Consider the following 25,424-nt stretch of genomic DNA (forward strand, 5'->3'; position numbering starts at 1 on the left):
TTTCCCCAATTTGAAAAGTTAACTCACAGTATCACAAAACTCAGTTGGATTACTTTTGAGCAAACGTGCTAGGATGGTGCTGTAACAACAACAACAACAACAATTAGTTTTAATGATATGCTTTCATTGACATCACCTGAGCTTTTATTGTGTGTGTGTGAAAAATGCGTATATATAGTTAATTACTATTTTACTCTTGGTTTAAGGGACAACATGGCCATTTGGAAACGTGATTAATTTGTATTTCAGCTACTGTACCTTTACCATTTGTTGTAAATTACGTTGAGTCTGTTTAGAGTAGATGTGTGTTATAACATGCCAGCAGGTTGCTTCTATCTCTTTCTACACTGCCATATAACATTCACATTATCTGCTTTGAACTGGATTTTTTTTCCCATGTCAGGAGCAACTTGAGTCACTTCTGGAATGAGAGAACTGGCCGTCTGCAAGGACGTTGCCCAGGGGACGCCTGGATGTTTTGATGTTTTTACCATCCTTGTGGGAGGCTTCTCTCATGTCCCCGCATGGAGCTGGAGCTGATAGACGGAGCTCATCCGCGCTCTCCCCGAGTGGGATTCGAACCTGGCAGCCTTTAGGTCAGCAACCCAACCTTCAAGTCACGAGGCTTTAGTCCACTACGCCATCGGGGGCTTATCTGGCAGTGTAGACCCGTATAATCCAGTTCAAAGCAGATAATGTGGATTATCTGCTTTGATAATCTGGATTATATGGCAGTGTAGAAGAGGCCTGGGTTTCTCTTTTTAGATAAAGCGGGATGTAAGGTAATATAATAGCCATAATAATAATTCTGTACTTATGGAGATCCCATGAATTTCATAGGGTTTATTAAGGTGGGGAATACTCACAAGGTGGTTTTGCCAGTCCTTTCCTCAGGCCCCATCTCCACTGCCATATAATCCAGTTCAAAGTAGATAATCTAGGCCCATTCCACACAGTTGCATATAATCCCACATTATCTGCTTTGAACTGGAATATATGGGCAGTGTGGACTCAAAAAACCCAGTTCGAAGGAGATATTGTGGAATTTTCTGCCTTGATATTCTGGGTTATATGGCTGTGTGGAAGGGCCCCAATCAGAAAATGGATTGTATGGCAGTGGAGATCCAGCCTCAGAAATATAGCCTGAGAATCATTGGTGGTCTTCCATCCAAATACAAATCAGAGCTGATCCTGCTTAGCTTCCGATATTAGCCTGGAAGGACCTTTAGAGTATTCAGGCTGTCTATTGCAGCATATAATGATTTTTAAAGAGTTAACACAAACCATAGCACATCGTTTCTTAGGCTGGGCTTTGCTGTTCACATTGGCACAGTAAGAGATTCTGGTGGCAGCTGCTGTTTACCACACCTGTTGTAGGCAATTGACTGGTAGAATTGACTTTGTTCGTATCCCATTCTTTCCCAGCTTATGCTTTATTTGAGTGTTCCCTTCAGACCAGGTACTGCAATTAAATACTTAGAGTCTGGGTTTTTTCATTTTTCCTTCACCATCCTCGCAATACAGATGCTGCTAAAAATATTCTAGCTAGACAGTAGATGGAGCCCCCATTAGTGCTGTGGGTTAAACCACTGAGCTGCTGAACTTGCTGACCGAAAGGTTGGTGGTTCGAATCCGGGGAGCGGAGTGAGCTCCAGCTATTAGTCCCAGCTTCTGCCAATCTAGCAATTTGAAAACAGGCAAAATGTGAGTAGATCAATAGGTACCGTTTCTGCAGGAAGGTAATGACGCTCCATACAGTCATCCGGCCACATGACCTAGGAGGTGTCTATGGACAATGCCAGCTCTTTGGTTTAGAAATGGAGATGAGCACCAACTCCCAGAGTCAAACATGACTGGACTTAATGTCAGGGGAAAACCTTTACTTATACCTTAGACAGTAGATAACAAAGAAATGAGGACAGCTAGAGAGGAATAAAATGTGTTGTAAAAAGGACCTCCTTACTTTTCAGACACTTTAGACATATCTATATTGTAGAATTAAGGCAGTTTGACACCCCTTCAACTGGTATAGTTCTATGCAATGGAATCCTAGGAGTTGTGGTTGGGTGTAGTACCAGGATTGTTTAGTTTCAGGCTGCATTGATTCTGCAGTGTAGATTGCACCCTATTTCATTGCCATTTTACCTGTGTAAATTTGTTATATGTATGTTAAGGGTGCTTTGTTTTACTTTGCTGATTTAACAATGTTGTCCTCAAGCCACAAGGAGAGACGGGTGATTTGTTGTTGGTATTTTTCTTGTTGTTGTTGTTGTTGTTGTTAGAAAGCCCTTCCCTAAAGATCTTAAAACCTAGCTGGCTCGTATAGGGAGATATAGTATTTCAGACATCTGGACCTAAGCTATATAGATCCACCCTAAGTGTACAGATCTGAGGATTTGAGAGTAATTTATTACCTAAGGAAATTTTGGATCTTCCTCTTGCCTTGGCAGATTTTAAGGAAAGATATTTTGGGGAAGATGAGGAGGGCTCAGTACATCATTTGGACCAACAAGATTCTCCTCCAAGATCTTCCATCATCTAAAAAGACGTCTCAGCAGTGTCTCCTCTCCAGGGAAGATGCTATAGAATATCCTGAATTGAGTTGCCATTTGAGCCCCATTCCAGCTGGAGAAACCCCCCAAGAGACCCTCTCTCGCGTCAGCGACATGGTCCATGGTTGGCTGATCCCCGAAAGGAGAACCAAGGAGCAAATAGTTGACGCCGTTATCCTGGAAAAGTTCTTGGCTCTTCTTCCAGAGGACCTGCAGGAATGGCTGAGATTTAGGAGGCCAAAAAACAGCAAAGAGGCAGCTGAGTTTGTGGACATTTCCCTGCAGAATCAAAGACCACCTCACGTCGTCAGAGTAGGAAATGCTGAAAGATGTGTCCACAAATGAATTGTGGTTCATTCACACTCCTTAGTTATAGCACTTTCTTACCACTTTTTATGTTCCATAGTGCCGTCTTTCATGTTATGTTCCATAGTGCCGTGTACTGGGTGCATCCGCACTGTAGAGTGAATGCAGTTTGACACCACTTGAACTGCCATGGATCAGTGCTATGGAATCTTGGAAGTTATAGTTTGTGGAGATAGACAAGCCTAAGAGCTTGTAACTTAAAGTGAGAAGAAACTACTCTAACTGCAGAATGTAAATGCACTGCCGATTGAACTCAGATTTAGGGTGCATTGACATTAGATTGAATGCAGTTTGACACTGCTTTAACTGCCATGACTTAATGCTGTGGAATCATGGAAGTTGTCATTTTACAAAATGTCCTCCCTACTCTGCCAACGAATGCTGGTACCTCACTAAACTACAGTTCCCATAATTACATAACATTGAGCCACTGCCGTTAAAGTGATGTCCAGTTGCATTCATTCTACAGTGTAAATACACCTTATATCTGGGCCCAGCTTGTGGTGCATTCACACTTCAGTTATAGTAGTGTCTTCTGACTTTGTTTCCTGGCATCATCTTCGGATTTGTAGGTTGAGAAGGTATTGAAATTCCCTGCTGTAGGTCCAGGGAGATTAATGTTTATTTGCAGACTACAACTCTCAGAATTTCTAGCCACTATGCCTACTTGCCAAGATGATGGGAATTTTGGAAAAAATAATGTTTCTATAGTCTGGCTCTCAATTTTAGGAATTTGTTCAATTTAAAACAAAGTAAGAAGGAAACATTTTGGGAATATGGAACCTAATTTCCATTATTTGAAGCACTATTATAACAAAGTAAACAAATGGCCTCCGATCAGTGTATATTATGAAGTGCAGATTGAGGATCCCTTATTGGAAATGTTTGGGAACAGAAGTCACTTGGAAATATCTATATATATGGATATATATGCAGATATATAGATATTTGGATTTTGTTTTATTTACATATACATAATGAGATATCTTGGAAATGGATATGAAGTCAAAAACACGAAAGTCATATATGTTTCACATACACCTTATACACATAGCATTAAGGGAATTTTATATGCAATACTTTCATCATTTCAAGCATGAAACGAATTTGTATACATTGAAATATCAGGATGCAAAGTTGTCGCTATTGCAGCCACTTAGGTGGATTATTATTATTACAGTAGAGTCTCTCTTATCCAACTTTCGCTTATCCAACGTTCTGTATTATCCAATGCAGTTTGCCTTTTAGTAGTGTGTTTTTGTAGTCAATCTTTTCAATACATTGTGATGTTTTGGTGCTAAATTTGTAAATACAGTAATTACTACATAACGTTACCATGTATTGAACTGCTTTTTCTCTTGATTTGTTGTAAAACATGATGTTTTGGAGCTTAATTTGTAAAATCTTAAATTAATTTGACATTTAATAGGCTTTTCATTAATCCCTCCTTATTTATTTATTTACAGTATTTATATTCCGCCCTTCTCACCCCGAAGGGGACTCAGGGCGGATCACAATGTGCACATATAACGGCAAACATTCAATGCCATATAAACATAGAGACAGAGACGCAGAGGCGATTTAACATTCTCTAGCTTCCAGCTTCCTGAGGAGATGCTCGATTTCAGCCACAGGGGGAGCAGCTGCTTCATCATCCACTGTGGCATCTTGATGGATACTTCCTCATTCCAAACAGGAGCTGGACGGGTTTTATGGTGTCGTAAATTAGTTAAATTTGCCTCCCCGCAAAGGGGTACCTAAATTCCTACTTGATAGATGCAACTATCTTTCGCTTGCTTAGGTCAACAACAAGCAGGGGCTATTTTTTATTTTAATTGTCGGGTGCTCACCCCGGCATGGGCTGGCCTCGAACTCACGACCTCTTGGTCACAGTGATTTATTGCAGCTGGCTACTTAACCAGCTGCACCACAGCCCGGCCCCTTATAAAACATTTTCACTTATCCAACGTTCTGTCAGCCCATTTATGTTGGATAAGTAAAACTCTATTAGTCAAGAGGTTTTTTAATTATTATTTTTAATGTGTGTTTTTTATTTTCAATTTACATCTTTATAAAAAACAATGAAGCAAGTGGCTAATTTTAGAGCATTTTGGATTTCTAAATAAGAGATACTCAACCTGAATTTTGAAATGATGCGCTTTTCTTTTCAGAATGTGATGAAAACTGATAGCCCGTGTAGAAATGCTCCCAAACGCAAGAGTGTTTTGATGGCCCCCAAACAAAATATTACTTATTGGGAAGTTTTGGAGGAAAAGAATGGGACATTCAATTGTAAGTATTCTCTCTTTCCTTCATTAATGGATGTTGCCGGTACCTGAATGTATACTTGGGTGGTGGGGAGAGAAGAGCATATTTCAGATTAAATTGGCCTTCTTTGAAGCATTATGTGCATGGGGCAATCCATGCTCATTTAATCATAATAATAATAACAATAATAATAATCTTTATTTATACCCCGCCCCCTCTCCCCAAAGGGAATTAGCATGGAGTTGGAAGAAACCCCAGGAATACACAATCCAAGCACTCCTGAGAAATGGCCATCCAGGTTCTGCTTAAGAACCTCCAGAGAAGGAGGCACTGTAATTGCATGATATACTGTATTCCAATTGTCACCATCAAACAGAAAAGTAGCGCTTAAGGACCATGACTCTCAGAATCTCCAAGCCAGTATGGCCACTAGTTATATCAGCTGGTGGATATTGGATGTTATAGCCTAAAATATAGCTTTCCCCATCTCTGCTTGAGAAGATACCAGATAGATCACATGTGTCAAACTCAAACCCATGAACTAAATCTGGCCCTCCATATCACTACATGTGACCTTTCAGATGCTGTATTCCTCATCATCAGATATTGTGACCACAGCTGACAGTAACATCTTTTTTAAGAGGAGAGAGGAGTTTGAATTTGGATACAAGGCTTGTGGATATCATGCCTGGCTTTAAAATATCCTTTAACCTTTCCCCAACCTCAAAGCAACAAGTGTAGTTGAGTTGCAAATCCCATCATGGCCAGTCCACATGGTGGATAATCAAAAGATGTCATTCAATAACATCTAGGGAACCAAATTGGGTTAATACTAAATAGCACTGAGATCTATGTTAAAAAATTATAGTTTACCCTCTGTATCTACGGATTCTCACTCCATGGATTCAACGGCCTTTTGAAGGCAACCAACAGGCTGATATGGCCCTCAATGAAAATGAGTTTGACACCCCTCAAATAGATAAATAGTTTGATTTGATTTATTCACCGGCAGTCTAAAAAAAGCTACTGCAGTAGTGGCAATGTAAGTTGAATGTATTAGGAAGTTATTTGCCATATATAAACAAGAGAATATGCCCACTTTCCAGACACAAAGGATGGAGAAGACATTTGGAAAGAAGTTATTATAAAAGAAGAGAACATTAAGGAAGAGGAAAATTACAATTGGCCCTATTGGCCACAGGAACAAAGACTGAAGGAAAAACAACCATGGATAAACGAAGAAACATCCAGAAGTAGTTTAGAGAAAGAGCACCATCCCCAAATCTGCCCCAAAATGGAACAAGAGGATTATCCCACTAATGCATTCCCTGCGGAAACAAGTGGGCAGTGGCATGAAGAATACCTGAGTCCCAACTGCAGTGTTATGGACCAGCCAATGGTCTTTACTGAATTGAATACAAATCACTCTGGCTCTCTTAGGCGTGGTCGCCCTACCAAAAGAGAGAAAAGCCATCCGTGTAAGGACTGCGGCAAAATCTTTCCTTACAAATCTGTCCTCAGGAATCACCAGATGATTCACACCGGCGACAAGCCCCACGGCTGCCCTGAGTGCGGCAAACACTTCCGAACTCGGTCAAATCTTATGGCTCACTGGAAAATCCACACGGGAGAGAAACCCCACCAGTGTCATGAATGCGGCAAGAGCTTCAGGATCAAATCAAGCCTTGCCCTTCACCAGAGGAACCACACCGGAGAGACCCCTCCAGTCTGCTGGAGGAGATTTAGTCAGCAGGGAAAACAAATTTATAATTCCCAAACCCACACGAATGAGCAGCTCTATCCATGCTCCACTTGTGGCAAAAGCTTCAGAGCATATTCAAGTCTTATAAGACATGGGAGAGTCCACTCCAGAGATTAATGAAATGTACCGTTCCTGTGGAACAGCCTTCAATGTAGCATCAATTTGAAAAAAAATGTGTCTGTTTTGTAAAGTGATTTGAAAACGTTTCCTCGGAACTAAGAAAGTTGCTGTATTTACATGTTCTTCCTGCACTTTTTTGTTTCTATACTGAGACGGACCTCTTTGAAAGTAAATAAATACAAAAGGTTATTTTTCTACATTTTTAATGAATATATGTAGGTATTATACCTATTAAACTGGTGGCCTTCTCTTTCTTCCCCAATCCTGAGATTTGTATTTTTTTAAAATATCTTATTGTAATTTACTAGCTTCTGGTCATGAAACAATAGTTCTTAGGGATCCTGAAAAAGATAAATAACTAATGTCATGAAGTTCTAATCAAAATATCTGCTGATTGGACAGTTTTCTGGCTTTAGGAGTATTTTTGGTCAGTGTTTTATTCTACATTGTTTTCAAATACACTCAGACTACTTCTTTATACAATGACACAAAGGTTTTGTATTATTAATTGACAATCACACATGCTGTTAGTGTGTAAATGGTTTTCTTGGTCATAATTCAGCTGGTCTTCAGTTACTCAGCAAATAAAGAATAATCAATACACTTTCTTGTGTTAATGACATCCCTATTTTCTAATATTCCCTAACACTGAGTCATTATTTGATGTACATCCCATCTTTCTCCTAATATGGGGCCCTAAACTACTGAAAAAGTTAAAACAAAATTGTTCGAACAATATTTTCTGTGTGCCTTAAAGTTGTTTTTGATTGATGGCAGCCCTTCTCGCTCAGCCTCAGAAGAAGGCAAGGGATTTTTTTGAGGCATCAGCAGTTCTGAAGAAATCTTGCAAAGAAAAAACCTAAGTCTTTATTAATGACTTAGATGAGGGGTTAGAAGGCATGATCATCAAGTTTGCAGACCACCAAATTGGGAGGGATAGCTAATGCTCCAGAATTCAAAATGATCTTAACAGATTAGAGAGATGGGCCCAAACTAACAAAATGAAGTTCAACAGGGACAAATGCAAGATATTCCACTTAGGCTACCCTTATATTCTGCCTTAGTCAGACCATACCTGGAATCACACTGTCCAATTCTGGGCACTGCAGTTGAATGGGTATGTCGACAAGCTTGAATGTGTCCAGAGAAGGGCAACTAAAATGATCAAAGGTCTGGAGAACAAGCCCTATGAGGAGTGGTTTAAAGAGCTGGACATGTTTAGCTTTCAGAAGAGAAGGCTAAGAGGAGACATGATGAGGGCCATGTATAAATATGTGAGGGGAAGTCTGTGCAGTGGCAAAGAACACTGCAAAACTATAACTCCCATGATTCCATAACACTCACCCATAAAATCCTGTTAAGCTACATTTATTCTACAGTGTAGATGCATCTCTAGACCTATGCTCTTATAGGGCTTTATAGGTTCAAATCAATACTTGGAGTGAGGTCGGTTATGTGTCCGGAAACATACCGTAACCAGAAGCTAAGGAAGCTGTTTCAACAAGTTACATAAAAATTACAACACATTATAAAATTGTCTTCAGGCAATGTCTGTAATGTGTATATGAAACGTAAGTGCATTCCATGTCTCAGCTCCAAAATATCTCAAATACAGTAGAGTCTCACTTATCCAAGCTAAACGGGCCCAGCAGAAGCTTGGATAAGCAAATATCTTGGATAATAAGGAGGGGTTAAGAAAAAGCCTATTAAACATCAAATTAGGTTATGGTTTTACAAATTAAGCACCAAAACATCATGTTATACAACAAATTTGACAGAAAAAGTAGTTCAGTACACAGTAATGTTATGTTGTAATTACTGTATTTACAAATTTAGCACCAAAATATCACGATATATTGAAAACAAAAATGGCCTGGATTATCCAGAGGCTTGGATAAGCGAGGCTTGGATAAGTGAGACTCTACTATACTTGCAAATACAGGTGGTTCCAAAATCCAAAACACTTCTGGCCCCAAGCTTCTCAAATGCATCCTTATGGCCTTCATCGTGTTAGGAGCCGCAGTGGCACAATGGCTTAAACCCTTGTGAACTGCTGACCTGAAGATTGGGTTTAGCTTGCGGGAACATGAGAGAAGCCTCCCAGAGCAACATCACTGTAGACAGCCAATTCTCTCACACCAGAAGCGACTTGCAGTATGTTCGCAAATCGCTTCTGACACAATAAAAAAATCAAAGGAAAACCAAAACCAGTCATGTTTATAACTGATACCTGTCTGATCTTGGAAGCTAAACAAGCACATCAACCCTGGACGATCCTGAATGGGAGCCTGCCATTAATACCAGGTGCTGCAGGGACCCCATCAAATGGCACTGATTTGTCAGTGTGAATGCACACTAAGAATATCCAAATATACATGAAGTCGACAAGCAGGCACATAGCTTCCTATAAAGCTGGCATGGGCAAACTTTGGCCTTCCAGGTGTTTTGGACTACAACTCCCACAATTCCTAACAGCCTACCGGCTGTTAGGAATTGTGGGAGTTGTATCCAAAACACCTGGAGGGCCAAAATTTCCCATACCTGCTATAAGGGCTGCTATTCAATGTTGACTTTCTGTACCAGGCTTGAGTTAGAGAATCAGGATGGAGCCACCCTCGACCACTGCCAGGGGGCGCTGTTTCCTGCTCAATCTGCTTCTATTCTATGTCTATCAAGGAGGCTGAGCTTGATGGGTCCCTGCAGCTGGATTCTCCTATTTGAAGCCTCCGGGGAGAAGACCTTGTGTGTGTGTTTGTGTAAAGGTGTTTTTGTGTAAGTGTGTGTGTTTTCTGCTCAGCCTTTTTACCCTGCAGCTGCCACAGAGTTCAGGTAAAACGGATTCAGCTCAAGCTAGGAGGAGGGGGGGGGGCGGCTTTTGGAAAGCCTCCATTTTTACTTCTTGGATTTCCTTTTTAGTGCAGGTTTTGTAAGGCACAAAAGAGGAATCATTCCCATTGATGCCAGCCAGGATGGCACCGAACGAGGGGGAAAATGGAGGTGCATCTACACAGCAGAATTAATGTAGTTTGATACTGCTTTATCTGCTGTGTCTCAATAGTATGGAATCATGGGGTCTGTAGTTTTTACAAGATCTTTAGTGTTCTGTGCCAAAGAGTGCTTGACACTGTACCAAACTACAAATCCCATAAGTCCACATTAATTTGGTGAGGCATGTGGGCTCTTAGGAAGAGATGGCAAAAGACCTTGTAAAAGTGGTATTTAAGGGCTATGGCTCAGTGCTATGGAATCCTGAGAGTTGTAGTTTTACAAGGTCTAGCCTTCCCTGCCAGAGAGTACTAGTTCCTAACCAAAGCTGCATTTATACTAATGCAATTGTACACCACTTTAGCTGCTAAGGCTCAATGCAACAGAATAATGGGAGGTGTAGTTTTGCAAGGTCCTTTGCCTTCTCTGTCCAAGAATGTGGGTACACCACTTTATCTGCAACAAAATCATGGGAGTTGTAGTTTCGCAAGGTCTTTTGCCTTCTCTGACCAAAAATGGGTGCCTCACCAAACTACAAATCCCAGTCTTCCATGGCATTGAGCCATGACAGTTCAAGAGGTGTAAAACTGTGTTGATTCTACAGTGCATGGATTACTCAGGATGCATCTACACCAGGCATGGGCAAACTTGGGCCCTCCAGGTGTTTGTACTCCAACTCCTGTTAGGAATTGTGGGAGTTGAAGTTCAAAACAGCTGGAGGGCCCAAGTTTGCCCATGCCTGGTCTACATTGTAGAATAAATGCAGTATGACACCGCTTGAACTCCCATGACTCAGGGCTATGGAACCATAGGATTTGTAGTTTTATAAGGTCTTTAAGGATGCTGGTGCCTCACCAAGATACAACTCTCATGGAACCCTGACAATGAAAGTGGAGTAATCGTCCAGTAAGAGCTCCTTATCCATGGACTTGATATCCATGGTTTCGCATACCCATAGTCCCAAAAATTGCCTCCTGGAAGTGTTTGTGGACCTCTTTCGGTCTTTCACTTCCATTCTATGATATGCATCAGACCAAAGACTAGTCAAAATATAGGGTTCTCTATCATCCATGGTTTCAGGTATCGAAGGCTTTCCTGGCCGAAATCACTGGGTTGCTGTGAGTTTTCCGGGCTGTATGGCCATGTTCCAGAATGCTAACGGAACATGGCCATACAGCCTGGAAAACTCACAGCAATCCAGTTTCAGATATCCATGGGCAGTCTTGGAACATATCCGCCATGAATATGGGACTTGTGCTATACTGAATTAGTCCCTGGTCTCAAGGAATCTTAGACCAACATTTAGAGACCATTGCACTGCTTTCCATACTCTGGTTTACTGTTGTGAATATATTTTACTGATTTACTTCTGGGATCATATCCAGTCTCCTTCTTCATTTGACAGGGCTCTTACTTGCTGTTCCAGAGATTGTGATCTGCAAACCACTGGCTTCCAGTTGAAATGGAGCAATATGTGCTTCTGGACCCATGGCAGAGAGCCTTGTATCGGGACGTCATGCAAGAAAGCTATGAGATGCTGATGGCACTTGGTAAGATCCTTTTCTGCAACTGAAGTCAGAGGAGTCCAGCTTGGGTTCATCTCTGCATGATTCATTTGAACCCTTAAACGTATGGAGGTAGAAAGGGGATGTTTAGCTTGGTCGTGACTCTCTCTTTATGCTTTATGCTGTCTTTGAGTAGAATTAATGCAGGTTGACACCACTTTAACAGTGTGGCTCAATTCTATGGAATGGTGAGAATTTGTAGTTTGGTGAGGCATCAGCCCTCTTGGGCTAAAGACCTAGTGAAACTACAACTCCCATTATCACATAACATTGAGCCACAGCAGTTAAAGTGGAGTCAAACGGCATTAATTCTAGATACACTCTTTAAAATAAAACTCTCATTTTATGAGGTTGCTATGAGTCTTTTGGGCTGTATGGCTATGTTCCAGAAGTTACCTCACAACCTCTGAAGATGGCTCCCACAGATGTGGGCAAAACGTCAGGAAAGAAAGCTTCTGGAACATGGCTATACAGCCCGAAAGACTCACAGCAACCTAGTGATTCCGGCCACGAAAGTCTTTGACAATACATTCTCATTTCGTGTTTTGGACTTTGTGGCCAGAAACCTTCTAGGGCTTAGCTTCCAAGTCTTTGATCATTTTGGCCACCCTTCTCTAAACACGGTCCAGTTTGTCAAAATCTTGCTTGAATTGTGGTGCCCAGAAGTGGACACAATGTTATGTCAGGTGAGATCAAACCAAAGCAAAATAGAAGGGCACTATTGCTTCCCTTAATCCTAACGAGTGGTTCCCAATCTTTGGCCCTCCAGTTGTTTTGGACTTCATCTCCCAGAAATCCCAGCCAGATTACCAACTGTTAGGAAATTGTGAGGGCTGAAGTCCAAAATGATCAATTGTAAAATTCACACTTTCCTCAAACAGACAAGAGTTGTTTCTCCCACCCTGGACTTTCTACAGATATATAAACTCCACTTTCCTAGTTTTCAACACTCACGACCTCTGAGGATGCCTGCCATAGATGTGGGTGCTATTTTTATTATGTTTCTTGTCTATTAAAGAAGGTTTCTAAGTCTGAACCAGTATAATTTTAATAGATCTGTTTGATGGTTTTCACTATGTATTTTTAACATTCCTATTCTGTTTTAATATGATTTAGATTTTTATTTACACATTATTAATGTATATGCTTTAGGTTTTAATTAACACATTGTTATGACTTATAATGATATCTGTTTTGTGTCTCCTTTGGGAGAGAAAAAGCAGCATATACGGTAAATACATCTATTATGGCTATTATTATTATTATTATTATTATTATTATTATTATTATTACCCGCTCTATCTCCCCAAAGGGACTAATGGCATTATTTAAATCTCTGTATATTTTTTACTCAAGTTTCTCAAGTTTCTCAAGTTTCTCAAAGTTTCTAGGTTTTCCAACAGAAACCTATAGTCAACTTCTGCTGGAAGCTTGTCTTAGTATCACACTGGATGACCAAGAGATTCCTAGGGAAAGCATTTTAATTAAATGTGCAAATAAATCAGTAAATATCAAAACTGCAGATGTAGAGTATCAACTGTATTACATATTGTAATTATTGCCCAGAACATAAGAAAGGCAAACTTGTTAAGACAACATCTTGCATCCCAATGACTGCATATGCAAGCTTTGAGATAATGCTTTATCTTTCACATGGTGAAAGATGGTCTTTTGACCATATGAACTAGACACTTGCTTAGGGGTGATAAAAATAAAGAATAAAGAAAACACATTAAGATAGAGGTGGGAATCATGAAGCCATCCAGATGTTGATGGTCTGGAAGTCCCTGCATCTCTAGCCTGCTATAAGAAATGCTGAGGGTTATAATCCAACAACATCTGGTCGCAGATACTTACTCCTGCATTAAGACATTCAGAATGTCAGATTTCATTCCTAGCACCAAATCCTGAGCTTGCATAATGATCCCCTATTTTGCGGGAGGGGGGGATTAGCCAATCTTTATGTAAGTAACAGCTCTGCTTGAGGACAGTTTGAGTTTCCCCATGGCACACTGAATAAATAATTAAATACTAAAGGAGTCAGAAAAAGCTAGAGATAATAGATGGGATTCAAATTGGGACATAGTGGATGCAGGACCATCAGGTTTCACAGCCCAGGGGGAAAAAAGTAAACATGCATTAAGATGGGCCTTCCTAAATGTATTCAGAGTACAGTTTCATGACTCCCAAATAAAGAAGATTGCCACAAATCAAGAGGAGAGCTTCCAGATAAAAGCAGAGATTGGAACTGAGGTTTTTTAAAACCATTTTTGATCAGTCTACTTCCTTAGTTTAAATCTATATATATAAAAGGATAAAGTTGTGGGCGCAGTGACTATAACAACAAAACTAAACATCCCAGAAATACGAAACTTGGCAACACAATGCAAAAGCCTTGCCTCCTGGTTACAACAACACAACCACACCACAAAGCCACAATCCGGACCCACAAAACTCACAACAACACATCATGACTATAACAACACAACTAAACGCCCTAGAAATACAAAACTTGGCAACACAACGCAAAACCCTTGCCTCCCGGTTGTAACAACACAATCACACCACAAAACCACACTGGACCCACAAAACTCACAACAACGCATCGTGACTATAATAACACAACTAAACACCCCAGAAATACGAAACTTGACAACACAACGCAAAAGCCTTGCCTCCCGGTTGTAACAACACAACCAAACCACAAAACCACAATCTGGACCCACAAAACTCACAACAACGCATTGTGACTATAACAACACAACTAAACGCCCCAGAAATACGAAACTTGGCACACAACTAAATGCCCCAGAAATACAAAATTTGACAACACAATGCAAAAGCCTTTCCTCCCAGTTGTAACAACACAACAACACCACAAAACCACAATCCGGACCCACAAAACTCACAACAACGCATTGTGACTATAACAACACAACTAAACACCCCAGAAATACAAAATTTGACAAAACAACGCAAAAGCCTTGCCTCCCGGTTGTAACAACACAATCACACCACAAAACCACAATCCAGACCCACAAAATTCACAACAATGCATCATGACTATAACAACACAACTATAAACACCCCAGAAATACGAAACTTGGCAAAACAATGCAAAAGCCTTGCCTCCCGGTTGTAACAACACAATCACACCACAAAACACAATCCAGACCCACAAAACACACAACAATGCATCGTGACTATAACACCACAACTAAACGCCCCAGAAATACGAAACTTGGCACACAACTAAACGCCCCAGAAATACAAAACTTGACAACACAACGCAAAAGCCTTGCCTCCCGGTTGTAACAACACAACCAAACCACAAACCACAATCTGGACCCAAAAAACTCACAACAACGCATTGTGACTATAACAACACAACTAAACCGGATGGCCATCTGTCTGAGAGGTTTGGGTGGGTTCTTCCTCCATGACAAAAAGAAAGAAAGGGGTTGGACTGGATGCAAACTACAAATTCCAGCACCCCATGTCATGGAGTCCATGCATTTCAATTAGAGGCCTCTTCCTTCTCCCTTTCCCTGCCATCCAACCCATTGACCCAGTTCCATGGCTCTGCAGGCAGGAAAGGCTGGGACGGATAGAACAAAGGAAGGAGGGAGGGAAGGGAAGCGAAGGAACGCCAAGTACAAGAGCCCTCCCTCTCTGCCCGGAAGGCCAAGAGCAAAAGGGAGAGAAAGACCATTGATCCGGTTATATTTACCCTCCTTTCTGACCAGTGTGTTCTTATCAGCGAGCTCAGGATCGGAGCAGAGAAAGGGAACAGCATAGGAATAAAGGAAACAAGGAGAGCACCCACTCTATCTATCCATCCACTCATCTATCCATCCACTCACCCACTAATAATAGACACCTACACAGGCAAAAATCAGCCATTCACTGAGTCTACAAGGCCATTCAGTGCTCATCCACCTCCCCAATCCCTACATTCACACTTGGTCTCCAAAAAAACAATTACAATAATAACAATGACAACAACAACAATAAGAATCTACACCATCACAGGCAAGAAGCAGCCAGGCACTGAGGTTGAGAGGCCAGTCAGTGCTACACTGGGCCTCCAAAAAAACAATACAGTAGCATCTAACTTATCCAGCCTTCATGACCACTACAACAACAACAATAATAAACACCTACACAGGCAAAACAAAAAAAAAAGACTATTGTACCACAATAAGATGTAAACCGCACTCAGCAGAATCAGACATCACGATTAACAACAAACCAAAAACAACAGGGATCTCAAGCAATTATCAATCAACACAAAAATTGAAGAAGGTAACAGACTTCAAATACTACTACTAATGTGAGTATAAAGAAGGGTGGAGGTCACAGCATAAATACAACCTAATGTAGACTGACCAACACCACCAGACTAAGCCACAGCAACGCGTGGCCGGGCACAGCTAGTGGTATTATATAATCACACTTCTGCATCATACATCTCACAATTGCCCATAATTCGTTTTTAAAACATACAACCATCATATAGGGAGTGAAAGGTTCGTAGATTAGGGTTTTCTTGTCTGTCTATTCATTTTGTGCATCTGTGCTTATTTGTGTGCTTTATTCCTGCATTCACATGCTGTTATTATTAGTAGGTGCTTAATTGTTGTAGGTTACATTTCAATATGTAGGTTTTTTTTTTAAAAAAGTCTAAAAACTTGTTTGTATGTTCTAGTATTCTTGTGTGGCTATTTTTGGTTTGATTGTTTTTTTATTTGTAAATTTAATTACGGTACCCGTTCTCTTAAAACTGAATTATTGTCAATTGTGGGATTTATGAATTAGAAGGGTGTCATTAAACATAGCTGTGTGGCTATATCATTTAAAACAATGGTTCCCAACCTGTGGTCTGTGGACCACCAGTGGTCCCCAAGAACTAAAATATGGTCCACAGCCTCACCGTTACTACATGGTTGCAATGAGAGATCCTCTTATAGTGCCGAGTCAATAGGGATATCAGGAAGAGAGAGGCTGACAACCCACAAAAGGTGTGACAACAAGCCTCCTGACTGCTATTTCTCCTCCTTCCCCCTGAGCGGAGCCATTCCATGTGGCACCTGGCCTTGGGGTCTTTGTTTTAGTCCTATTTCTGGGGTTATTTGGGGTGCCAACTCAGAAAATTGCATTGGATAGACCACATGAGCTCTAGATTATTAAATGTAGTTTTCTGTGGGCGAGCAGATGGCGACTACTGGATGGTATATGTTCTGTATCAAAAACTAGAGCTGATGTGGTCTATCCAATGCCATTTTCTGAATCGGCACCCCAAATAACCAAGTCAAATCTAAAGCTGACCAAAAACCAATTTGTAACCCTTTTGGTACTAATGTTGGAGAGTGGACCCTGATCAGAGTGGTCCCTGGTCAAAAGAAAAGTTTGGGAACCACTGATTTAAAGGGCGTTTTCTGGGATGTGAAAAGCAATGGTCCCTGATCCACTATGTCCCAAACAACTATGGTATTGGGGATATACATATGCTCAAAACAGAGAGTATATATTGAGTTGAGGGTATACTTATGCTCAGAATTAACAGTGTGTTTCTGTTTTACACAAACTTTAGCTGGTTCTGTACTTCCAAATAATGCAGTTGGAACTATATTATCTAGTCAATGTAGAACCATATAATGCAGTTCAGTGTAGTTCAAGCTGCCTTATACATGGTTCTATACTGACCATATAATAATAATAATAACCCCAGGTGACAGCAGGATTGAGGAGAAACAACTGGAAAAGCTGACACGATATGAGGATTTAAAGACCGAATTACAAAGACCCTGGCACAAGCCAATCAAGGTGGTCCCAGTGGTGGTCGGCACACTGGGTGCAGTGACTAAAGACCTTGGCCTGCACTTAAACACAATCGGCGCTGACAAAATTACCATCTGCCGGCTGCAAAAGGCCACCTTACTGGATCTGCACGCATTATTCACTGATACATCACACAGTCCTAGATACTTGGGAAGTGTCCGACATGTGATCTAATACAACAGCCAGCAGAGTGTCTGCTGCGGACTCATCTTGTTGTGTTTCAAATAATAATAGTAGTAGTAGTAGTATTAGTAGTAGTAGTAGTAGTAGTAGTAATAAACTTTATTTGTAACCCGCCCTATCTCCCCAGGGAGATGCAGGGTGATTAACCTGAATTATTTGGTGGTGTAAAACCAGCCTTAGTTTTGAGCACCCAAAGTTGACTTTACAGCCCACAAGATCCACTTGTGGGCTCTTCCAAACTGTTTTGGAGGCTAGTGATTCTTTCTTTCTATTGTTAAACAATGGGGCCTTCTCTTAACAGATCTTAGTGAAGGAATTTTCCAAATCATTCAGATCTAAAGTCTATCCTCCTATAGACTGTTGCCTCTCTGGAAATGTAGACACTTTTGTTTGTTTTAGCTTACATGTTTGAACTCAGTGGTTCTTACATTCTGTTTCCTCATTTTTTCCCCACTGAGAAGAATTTCCACTGTCCAAGACTGACTTACTATCCCAGCTGGAAAGAGGAAATGAAGCAACGTTTGACCTGCAAGCACCAGGAAATCTCCCTCCAGGTAAGTCATGAGTTGGCTCAAGAGGATGAGAACTGTCTGATTTATCCTGGTTCTAATTTCTGAGATTTTGGCTGCATCTACACTGTAGAATTAATGCAGTTTGACACCAATTTAACTGCCATGTCTCAGTGATATGGAATTATGGGTGTTGTAGTTTTACAAGGTCTTTAGCATTCTCTAACAAAGAGTGTCAGCATCTAACCAGACTACAAATCCCAGATGTCCATAGTCGTTTGATAAGACATAAGCACAATTTGGCAGAGAATGTATAAGACCTTGTAAAACCGCAAGTCTGGAGATTCCATTGCATTGAGACATGGCAGTTAAAGCAGTGTTAGGTGAAAGTAAATGTTTTCCCCTGACATTAAGTCTAGTCATGTCCGGATCTGGGGGTTGGTACTCATCTCCATTTCTAAGCCGAAAAGCTGGCGTTGTCTATAGACACCTCCAAAGTCATGTGGCCGGTATGACTGCATAGAGTGCTGTTACCTTCCTGCCAGAGCGGTACCTATTGATCTACTCACATTTGCATGTTTTCAAACTGCTAGATTGGCAGAAGCTGGGGTTAACAGCGGGAGCTTACTCCGCTCTCCAGTTTTGAACCGCCAACCTTTCAGTCTGCAAGTTCAGCCGCTCAGCAGTTTAACCTGCTGTGCCAGCGGAGGCTCCAAGCAGTGTTAAACTGCATTAATTCTGCAATGTAGATGTACCCATGAGCACTTGGTGAGAGACTTAGGTACAAGTTTATATTTCCATCTGCAGGTCACATCCATGTATGACTTGTGGTTGTGATGCAAAAGCCACCATTTTTCACCTTGTTCCATCACAGCTGTGGCTTTCTGGCTAACCTCAATTGGTAAATCTTGAGTTTCTAGTTTTAAAAAAACCGTAAGTGTAACTCTTCCCATTCTGAATTCTGACCAGTCTTGATTTAAACTTACATTTCACTCTTCCTTGTAAAAAGATCCATTTGGATTACAGTTTTCACAGTTTCACAGACAACACAACTATGGTATGAGGTTGGACTGGATGGCCCTTATGGTCTGTTCCACCTCTACGTTTCTATAATACTGTTTATGGACAAGCTGATTGTGGGAACCATAATCCAAAAAGAAGCAAGCCTTCTCTTAACGCTAAAGTAGAAATTGCTTAAGGATGAAAAAAATTAGAATCTCACAAACTCATCCACACATACTCTGTTTGCATAATTCTGGCTAATTCTTCTTCCTGTCTTAGTTACTGCATTAGTAAATGAGAATATAGAAGATGAGAATTCTGTGCAGGATGTTGCCAAAGAGGAAAAGTCTGCTGCCGAAGCCTCCCAGAGTCCCACAAGTGAAGCCGCAAGCAGCAAGACCCAAGCTGAGATCCCCCCACTTCCTCATCCTTCGTCGTCTCCATTGCTCACTCTGAACCCCAACATCTGCTGCAAATGTGGCAAAACCTTCAGTCACAAGTCAGCTTTAGTGAAACACCAGAAGATCCACACAGGAGAGAAACCCTACGAGTGCAAGGAATGTGGGAAGAGCTTCATTCAGCGCTCAGATTTGACCATTCACCAAAGAACCCACACAGGGGAGCGGCCGTATCAGTGTCCAGACTGCGGAAAGCGTTTCAGTGTCAGCTCCACCCTACTGACCCATCAGCGTATCCATGCACCAGGAGGCGAAAAGCCCAACCGCTGCCCTGAGTGTGGAAAGTGCTTCAGTGACTCATCAGCCCTGGAGCGGCATTGCAAGAGCCATGCTGGAGGGAACCCGCATGAGTGTGTGGACTGTGGGAAATGCTTTGCATGGAGCTCCCACCTTGAGCGACACCGGCGGATCCACACGGGGGAGAAACCATACAAGTGCCACGGGTGCGGACGGGCCTTTGCATGGAGCTCACACCTAGAACGGCACATGCGGACTCACGCCACGTCAGTGCTGCCAGAGGAGGCACCCCCCTCAAAGTGTGCCGACTGTGGCAAGCGGGTCAATCACATTACCCATCCCGAACGTTTTAAACACAAGAGCACTCAGACCCCTCTGGAGCATGAGGACATGGTCGAAGAGACAAAAATGGAGCAGCCCCTTCACCAGTGCACACTGTGTGAGAAAAGCTTTAACCAGCATTCAAGCTTAGTCGAGAACCAGTGCATTCACGCTGGGAAAAAGCCATACCAGTGCATAGAGTGTGGTCTCCAATTTAGCTGGTCCTCTGCCCTCCTCAAGCACCAACGCAGTGCTCACAATAAGAGGAGGACTTACTCCTGCTCAATATGTGCCCGGGTTTATAGAAATCCCACTTCCTTGGCCAAGCACCAGCTCACCCATGCCAGAGGGAAACCCCACCAGTGTTCTGTCTATGACAAAAGTTTAGAGCGCAGTTCTCAATTGGAGCAAGATAAGCGAATCCACACTGGGAAGAAACCTTACACGGGTGCAAATTGTATCCAGGGTCCAAAACAGATCCACAATGAAGCCTGGCCCCATGGTTGTGGAGAGTGTGGCAAAAGCTTTCCTTTAAGCACTACCTTGGCCGCACACCGAGTTTTCCATGACTCCAAGCCTTACCAGTGTCCTGAATGCGGGAAAGGATTTAGTACCACGGTTGTGCTGGAGCGTCATCGCCGACTGCATCGTGGTGAGAAGCCCTATCAGTGTGACATTTGTGGCAAGGGCTTTGCCTGGAGTTCACACTTCAACCGGCACCAACTCTCGCACACAGGAGAGAAGCCCTTCCCTTGTGCCTACTGTGAGAAACGCTTTGGGCGTAGCTTCCACCGCAACCGGCACCAACGTACCCACACTGTCCCGGCCAAAGGCCAAGATCAGCCACAGAATGACAAAGAAGGCGGCAGTATTTTACTGACAAACACAGCTCCCAGCTGGTGGAAGGAAGGGGAAGGAGAGGAAAGGCCCTTAATGGAGCATCAGGAGGTCTGGCCACCCACCTTGGATTCAACCAGCCCTTTCCAGTGGACAGCCAAGTCTCCTGGCGATGCATGGAGGACCATAGGAGGAAGCGCCCTTGAGCAGGCGCCTGAGAGTTTGACAGATTCTACAGAAAGTTGGACTCACCTCTCTTCTGTAGTGCCCCTCACTGCTCACTTCCCTTGACTTCCCCTTTTCTTTCATGGCCATCTTACACTTTTCATTAATTCCAGACACACATCCCTCCTCCTGGGACAAGAAGAAAGGGCAACCTTTTCCTCTCTTCCAAATGCGGCTTTCTGATCCTTTTCTGGGTGTTGCTGCTATAGCTCCTAAAATTGCCGAAGCTCATATCGTATGTTGAGGCCAAAAACACAACAGAAAGAAAAAGAGGTGCTATGGATCACTGGTGGCACAGTGTGTTAAAGCACTGAGCTGCTGAACTTGCGGACCAAAAAAAAGGCTCCAGGTTCAAATCCCGGGAGCGGAATGAGCGCCCGCTGTTAGCCCCAGCTCCTGCCAACCTAGCAGTTCGAAAACATGAAAATGGGAGTAGATCAATAGGTACCGCTCCAGCAGGAAGGTAACGGCGCTCCATGCAGTCATGCCGGCCACATGACCTTGCAGGTGTCTACGGACAACGCCGGCTCTTCGGCTTAGAAATGGAGATGAGCACCAATCCCCAGTCGGTCGCGACTGGACTTAACGTCAGGGGGAAACCTTTACCTTTTATGGATCACAAGCGAGTACTATCAACATGGAGCTTGTTTTTAGGAGTAAAAATCACATTTTAAGTAATAGAAGTCACAGGTGAAGAGCAGAAGTGGATTTTTCATAGTCACAGGGTGTTTATGCATCAAGAATGAACTTGGGGGGGGGGGGAAATCCAGATTACAATGTATAGTATCTCTCAGCCAGCCTTTTTGTACCTTTTTGGTCACACAGGCTTAGGAATTCTGTGAATAGTAGGCCCACTATCACCACTGAAAAATAATTTCTTTGGGAGGGACCAAATGAATTAAAACACTATTAAACACTGTAAAATGTTTTACCATTTTTATCTATAAAGGGAGTTTCCTGATAGCTTCAATTCCCCACAACAGTGAGGTAGACTAAAGTTATTTCCATTATATACACATGAAGTTGAGCAAGATGCATCCACAGCAAGTTGGAGGACCTAGAAATTCTCAGATGTTCTCAGACTTTTGTTTAATTTGAAGGTTTTCATTTTTATGGTTGTTCTCTGCCCCTAATCCCTATGAAAATGGAGGGCTAACTGTAATATACTCAGTTCTGTAGCCTTGTTCACACGTGAATCCAAATTTTACATTGATCTTAGATTTAGCAGGAGACTGGCTTGATGAGCATCATCCATGTTCACAGATCAATTCTATGTATGTTTTCTGGACATTAATGGGTTTTAGGGGGAGAAATGTACATGAACAACAGGAAGATGTGGCCTTACAAAATAATAAGCATTGCAGTTTACTGACTTGTGCATATTTATAATCTATTTACCAATAGTTGTCCTCTCCGCCAAAGGAACTCATATATAGATCAACAGTTCAGAATCTAACATCCCCAGATACTATTGCAACCCTTACTATCCCCATCTGGCTTGTGAAATGGTCTAGGAGATGTCATCCAACACCTGATGGTCCAAAGTTGGAATCACTGCTGTACAGTTCCTCTTATTTGGCAGCATGTTTGATTCACTTTCCAAATGTGTCACTCACCTTACTTTGTACCATGTGTAGCCTGATTCTTCACACATAAGGTTCTACATTGGAGCATCGCTTTGCTTGCACAGGTCCACCTCTTCACATGCATCCAACAGCTGTCAACCCTCAGAAGAGCTGCTAATGTTGCTTATTATTGGGAAGTTTTAATTACTGCCAAGTTGACTTCAACTGGGCTGTTGTGAGGTGATAACCTCTGAGGATGCCTGCCATAGATGTGGGCGAAATGTCAGGAGAGGATACTTTTGGAACATGGCCATACAGCCCGGAAAACATACAACCCTGTGGTCCTGGCCATGGAAGCCTTCAACAACACATTGACTTCAATTTATGCTAATCCTGTGAATGAGACACCTTCAAATCACCCTCTCAAGAGCGTTGCTAAGGTCTTGCAGACTCAGGACCTTCTTTGATGGAGTCCACCCACCTGTAATGCAGTCTTCCCCTTTTCCTACTGCCTTCTACCTTGCCAAGCATCATTGGCTTTCTAGTGAATCAAACGTCGTCATCATGATAATCTGATGTTAGTGACCCATTCCTTTTTTTAAAGAGCAAGCCATAGTTTTTTCATAGCCTACACAACCAAAAAACTTAGCTATCATCTAGTCAGGTTGCTTTTCTTCTGAAGTTCTTTGGTGCACTCCATTATCCAACATATGCTTGCAGTATGTGGGAAATAGAGGGATGCAGTTCAGACTGTGAAGTTGCACTTTTACTCAGCTAGAGAAAGGGTACATTCAAAGGTGCAAGTAGGCAACCCTTTTCCTTTCCCCAGGAGTCCAGATCAGCTGTATCTTCATCATCTAAGGATGCATCTGCACTGATGAATTAATGAAGTTTGGCACCACTTTAACTGCCATAGCTCAATGTTCTGGAATCATGGGAGTTGTCATTAGATGAATCACCAGCACTATTTGGGGAAGGACTAAAGAGCTTGTAAAACTACAGGTCTCATGATTCCATAGCATTATGCTATGGCAGATAGTGATGTTGAACTACATTATTTGTACAGTGTAAACACATCCTGAATTGCCATATCTTTCCTCCCCTTCCCATTGGTATGAAGCAGCAGCCTCTCTCAGGGCATGATGGGCTGTTAAGAGATAAGTAAAAGTAAAGGTTTCCCCTGACGTCCAGTCATATCTGACTCTGGGGGTTGGTGCTCATCTCCATTTCTAAGCAGAAGAGCCGGCATTGTCCGTAGACACCTCCAAGGTCATGTGGCCGGCATGACTGCATGGAGCGCCGTTAGAAAGAAAGGGATACCTGTATGCATGTTACCAACAGGATGTTAACCAGGGGAGTTGCATATTTATTGTCCTTTATAAACCTACTGTGGAATGCCATTGTTGTCCATCAAATACATAATGGAATACCATTGCCCGTCACAGCCAGGTCGACGGGTTCATGTTGGCCAGGAATGCCCGTCTGCATACACAGTGGCACTTCGTGCGCAATTCTGCTGTTGTGACACTTGACTCAGTGCAGACAGATGTGAATGAAAATGTCCCACCACGGCCACAGGGGAACTTGCACATGTGTAAAGACATCAACAGGATGCAAAGCAAAGTGGAGATTAATTTGGTCCTTCCCATGTTTTGGGGTACAAATCCCATCAGCTCTAACCAGCATAGATAGTTGTAATGTAACACATCTGGAATGCCAAAATTTTAAAATGAAAGTTCATTCATGGGGCTTGAAAGATTAGTAAAAGTAAAGGTTTTCCCCTGACATTAACTCTAGTCGTGTCCAACTCTGGGGGTTGGTGCTCATCTCCATTTTTAAGCCAAAGAGCCGGCGTTGTCCATAGATGCCTCCAAGGTTATGTGGCCGGTGTGATTGCATGGAGTGCTATTACCTTCCCGCCAGAGCAGTACCTATTGATCTACTCATGTTTGCATGTTTTCAAACTGCTAGGTTGACAGAAGCTAGGGCTAACAGCAGGAGCTTACCCCGCTCGGATTAGAACCAGCAACCTTTTGGTCAGTTCAACAGCTCAGCGGTTTAATCCACTATGCCACCAGGGGCTCTCTTGAAAGATTATATGCCTATAAAACAGGATATGTGTCTATATGAAACACTAGTTTTAATCATATGTTCCTGGGGACATCTACATGACAGAATTAATGCAATTTGACACCACTTTAACTGCCATGGCTCAATGCTATGTAACAAGGAGAGTTGTAGTCTACTGAGGCACCAGAAATATTTGACAAAGGATAAAGACCTTGTAAAAATGAGATTTCCAAGGATTCCATAGGATTTCCAAGGATTCCACTGCCTCGGTTCAACAGTGTAGATGTACCCCTCGTCAGCCACGCTGGCATTTTATGGCACAACATTTTGTATTGATATTAAGACCTAGTCCGAATTTTTAGTTTCATTTAAAGACCTACTGAATCACTTTAATTTACATAAGGTCTGGTCTGACCAAGTTCCCATTGAGTTCCTAAGTTGCAACCAACATTTGGTTTTAAGCTGCAACTATTAAACCAGATGCACAGATTTATGACTTGTTTCGTTTTGTGTGTCGCACCTTTTTTTTTTTGGACAGCCCTCCAGATGTTGGACTGT

General features: G+C 42.1%; 2 protein-coding genes across 6 annotated transcripts in view; both read left to right on the forward strand.

Moving 5' to 3' along the window:
• LOC103277990 (uncharacterized) overlaps positions 1–7,671 on the forward strand; it is a 29,140-nt gene extending 21,469 nt beyond the window's left edge. For 2 of the 3 annotated variants that reach the window (XR_010003802.1, XR_010003803.1), the window contains 3 exons: positions 2,451–2,864; positions 5,090–5,210; positions 6,293–7,671. The gene's annotated coding sequence lies outside the window, so the exon portion shown is untranslated. The remainder of the gene's footprint in view (positions 1–2,450; positions 2,865–5,089; positions 5,211–6,292) is intronic. The other variant, XR_001730033.2, reaches the window with a different exon arrangement.
• A 1,937-nt stretch (positions 7,672–9,608) lies between these two features.
• On the forward strand, positions 9,609–25,355 carry LOC107982242 (zinc finger protein 436). Of its 3 annotated transcripts, none has more exons than XM_016991770.2 (4): positions 9,609–9,897; positions 11,459–11,603; positions 18,104–18,196; positions 19,433–25,355. In XM_016991770.2, the coding sequence occupies exons 2-4, from the start codon at positions 11,516–11,518 to the stop codon at positions 21,295–21,297; spliced, it is 2,046 nt and encodes a 681-aa protein (XP_016847259.2). In that variant the 5' UTR covers positions 9,609–9,897; positions 11,459–11,515; the 3' UTR covers positions 21,298–25,355. The 3 variants fall into 3 exon arrangements, with proteins under 3 accessions (XP_016847259.2, XP_016847260.2, XP_016847261.2); XM_016991771.2 differs by having other exon boundaries at positions 9,609–9,840; XM_016991772.2 differs by having other exon boundaries at positions 9,609–9,840; positions 11,480–11,603.
• The last annotated feature ends 69 nt before the right edge of the window (positions 25,356–25,424 follow it).

The sequence above is a fragment of the Anolis carolinensis genome, chromosome 2 (assembly GCF_035594765.1).
Source record: "Anolis carolinensis isolate JA03-04 chromosome 2, rAnoCar3.1.pri, whole genome shotgun sequence".
Classification (NCBI taxonomy): Eukaryota; Metazoa; Chordata; class Lepidosauria; order Squamata; family Dactyloidae; genus Anolis; species Anolis carolinensis.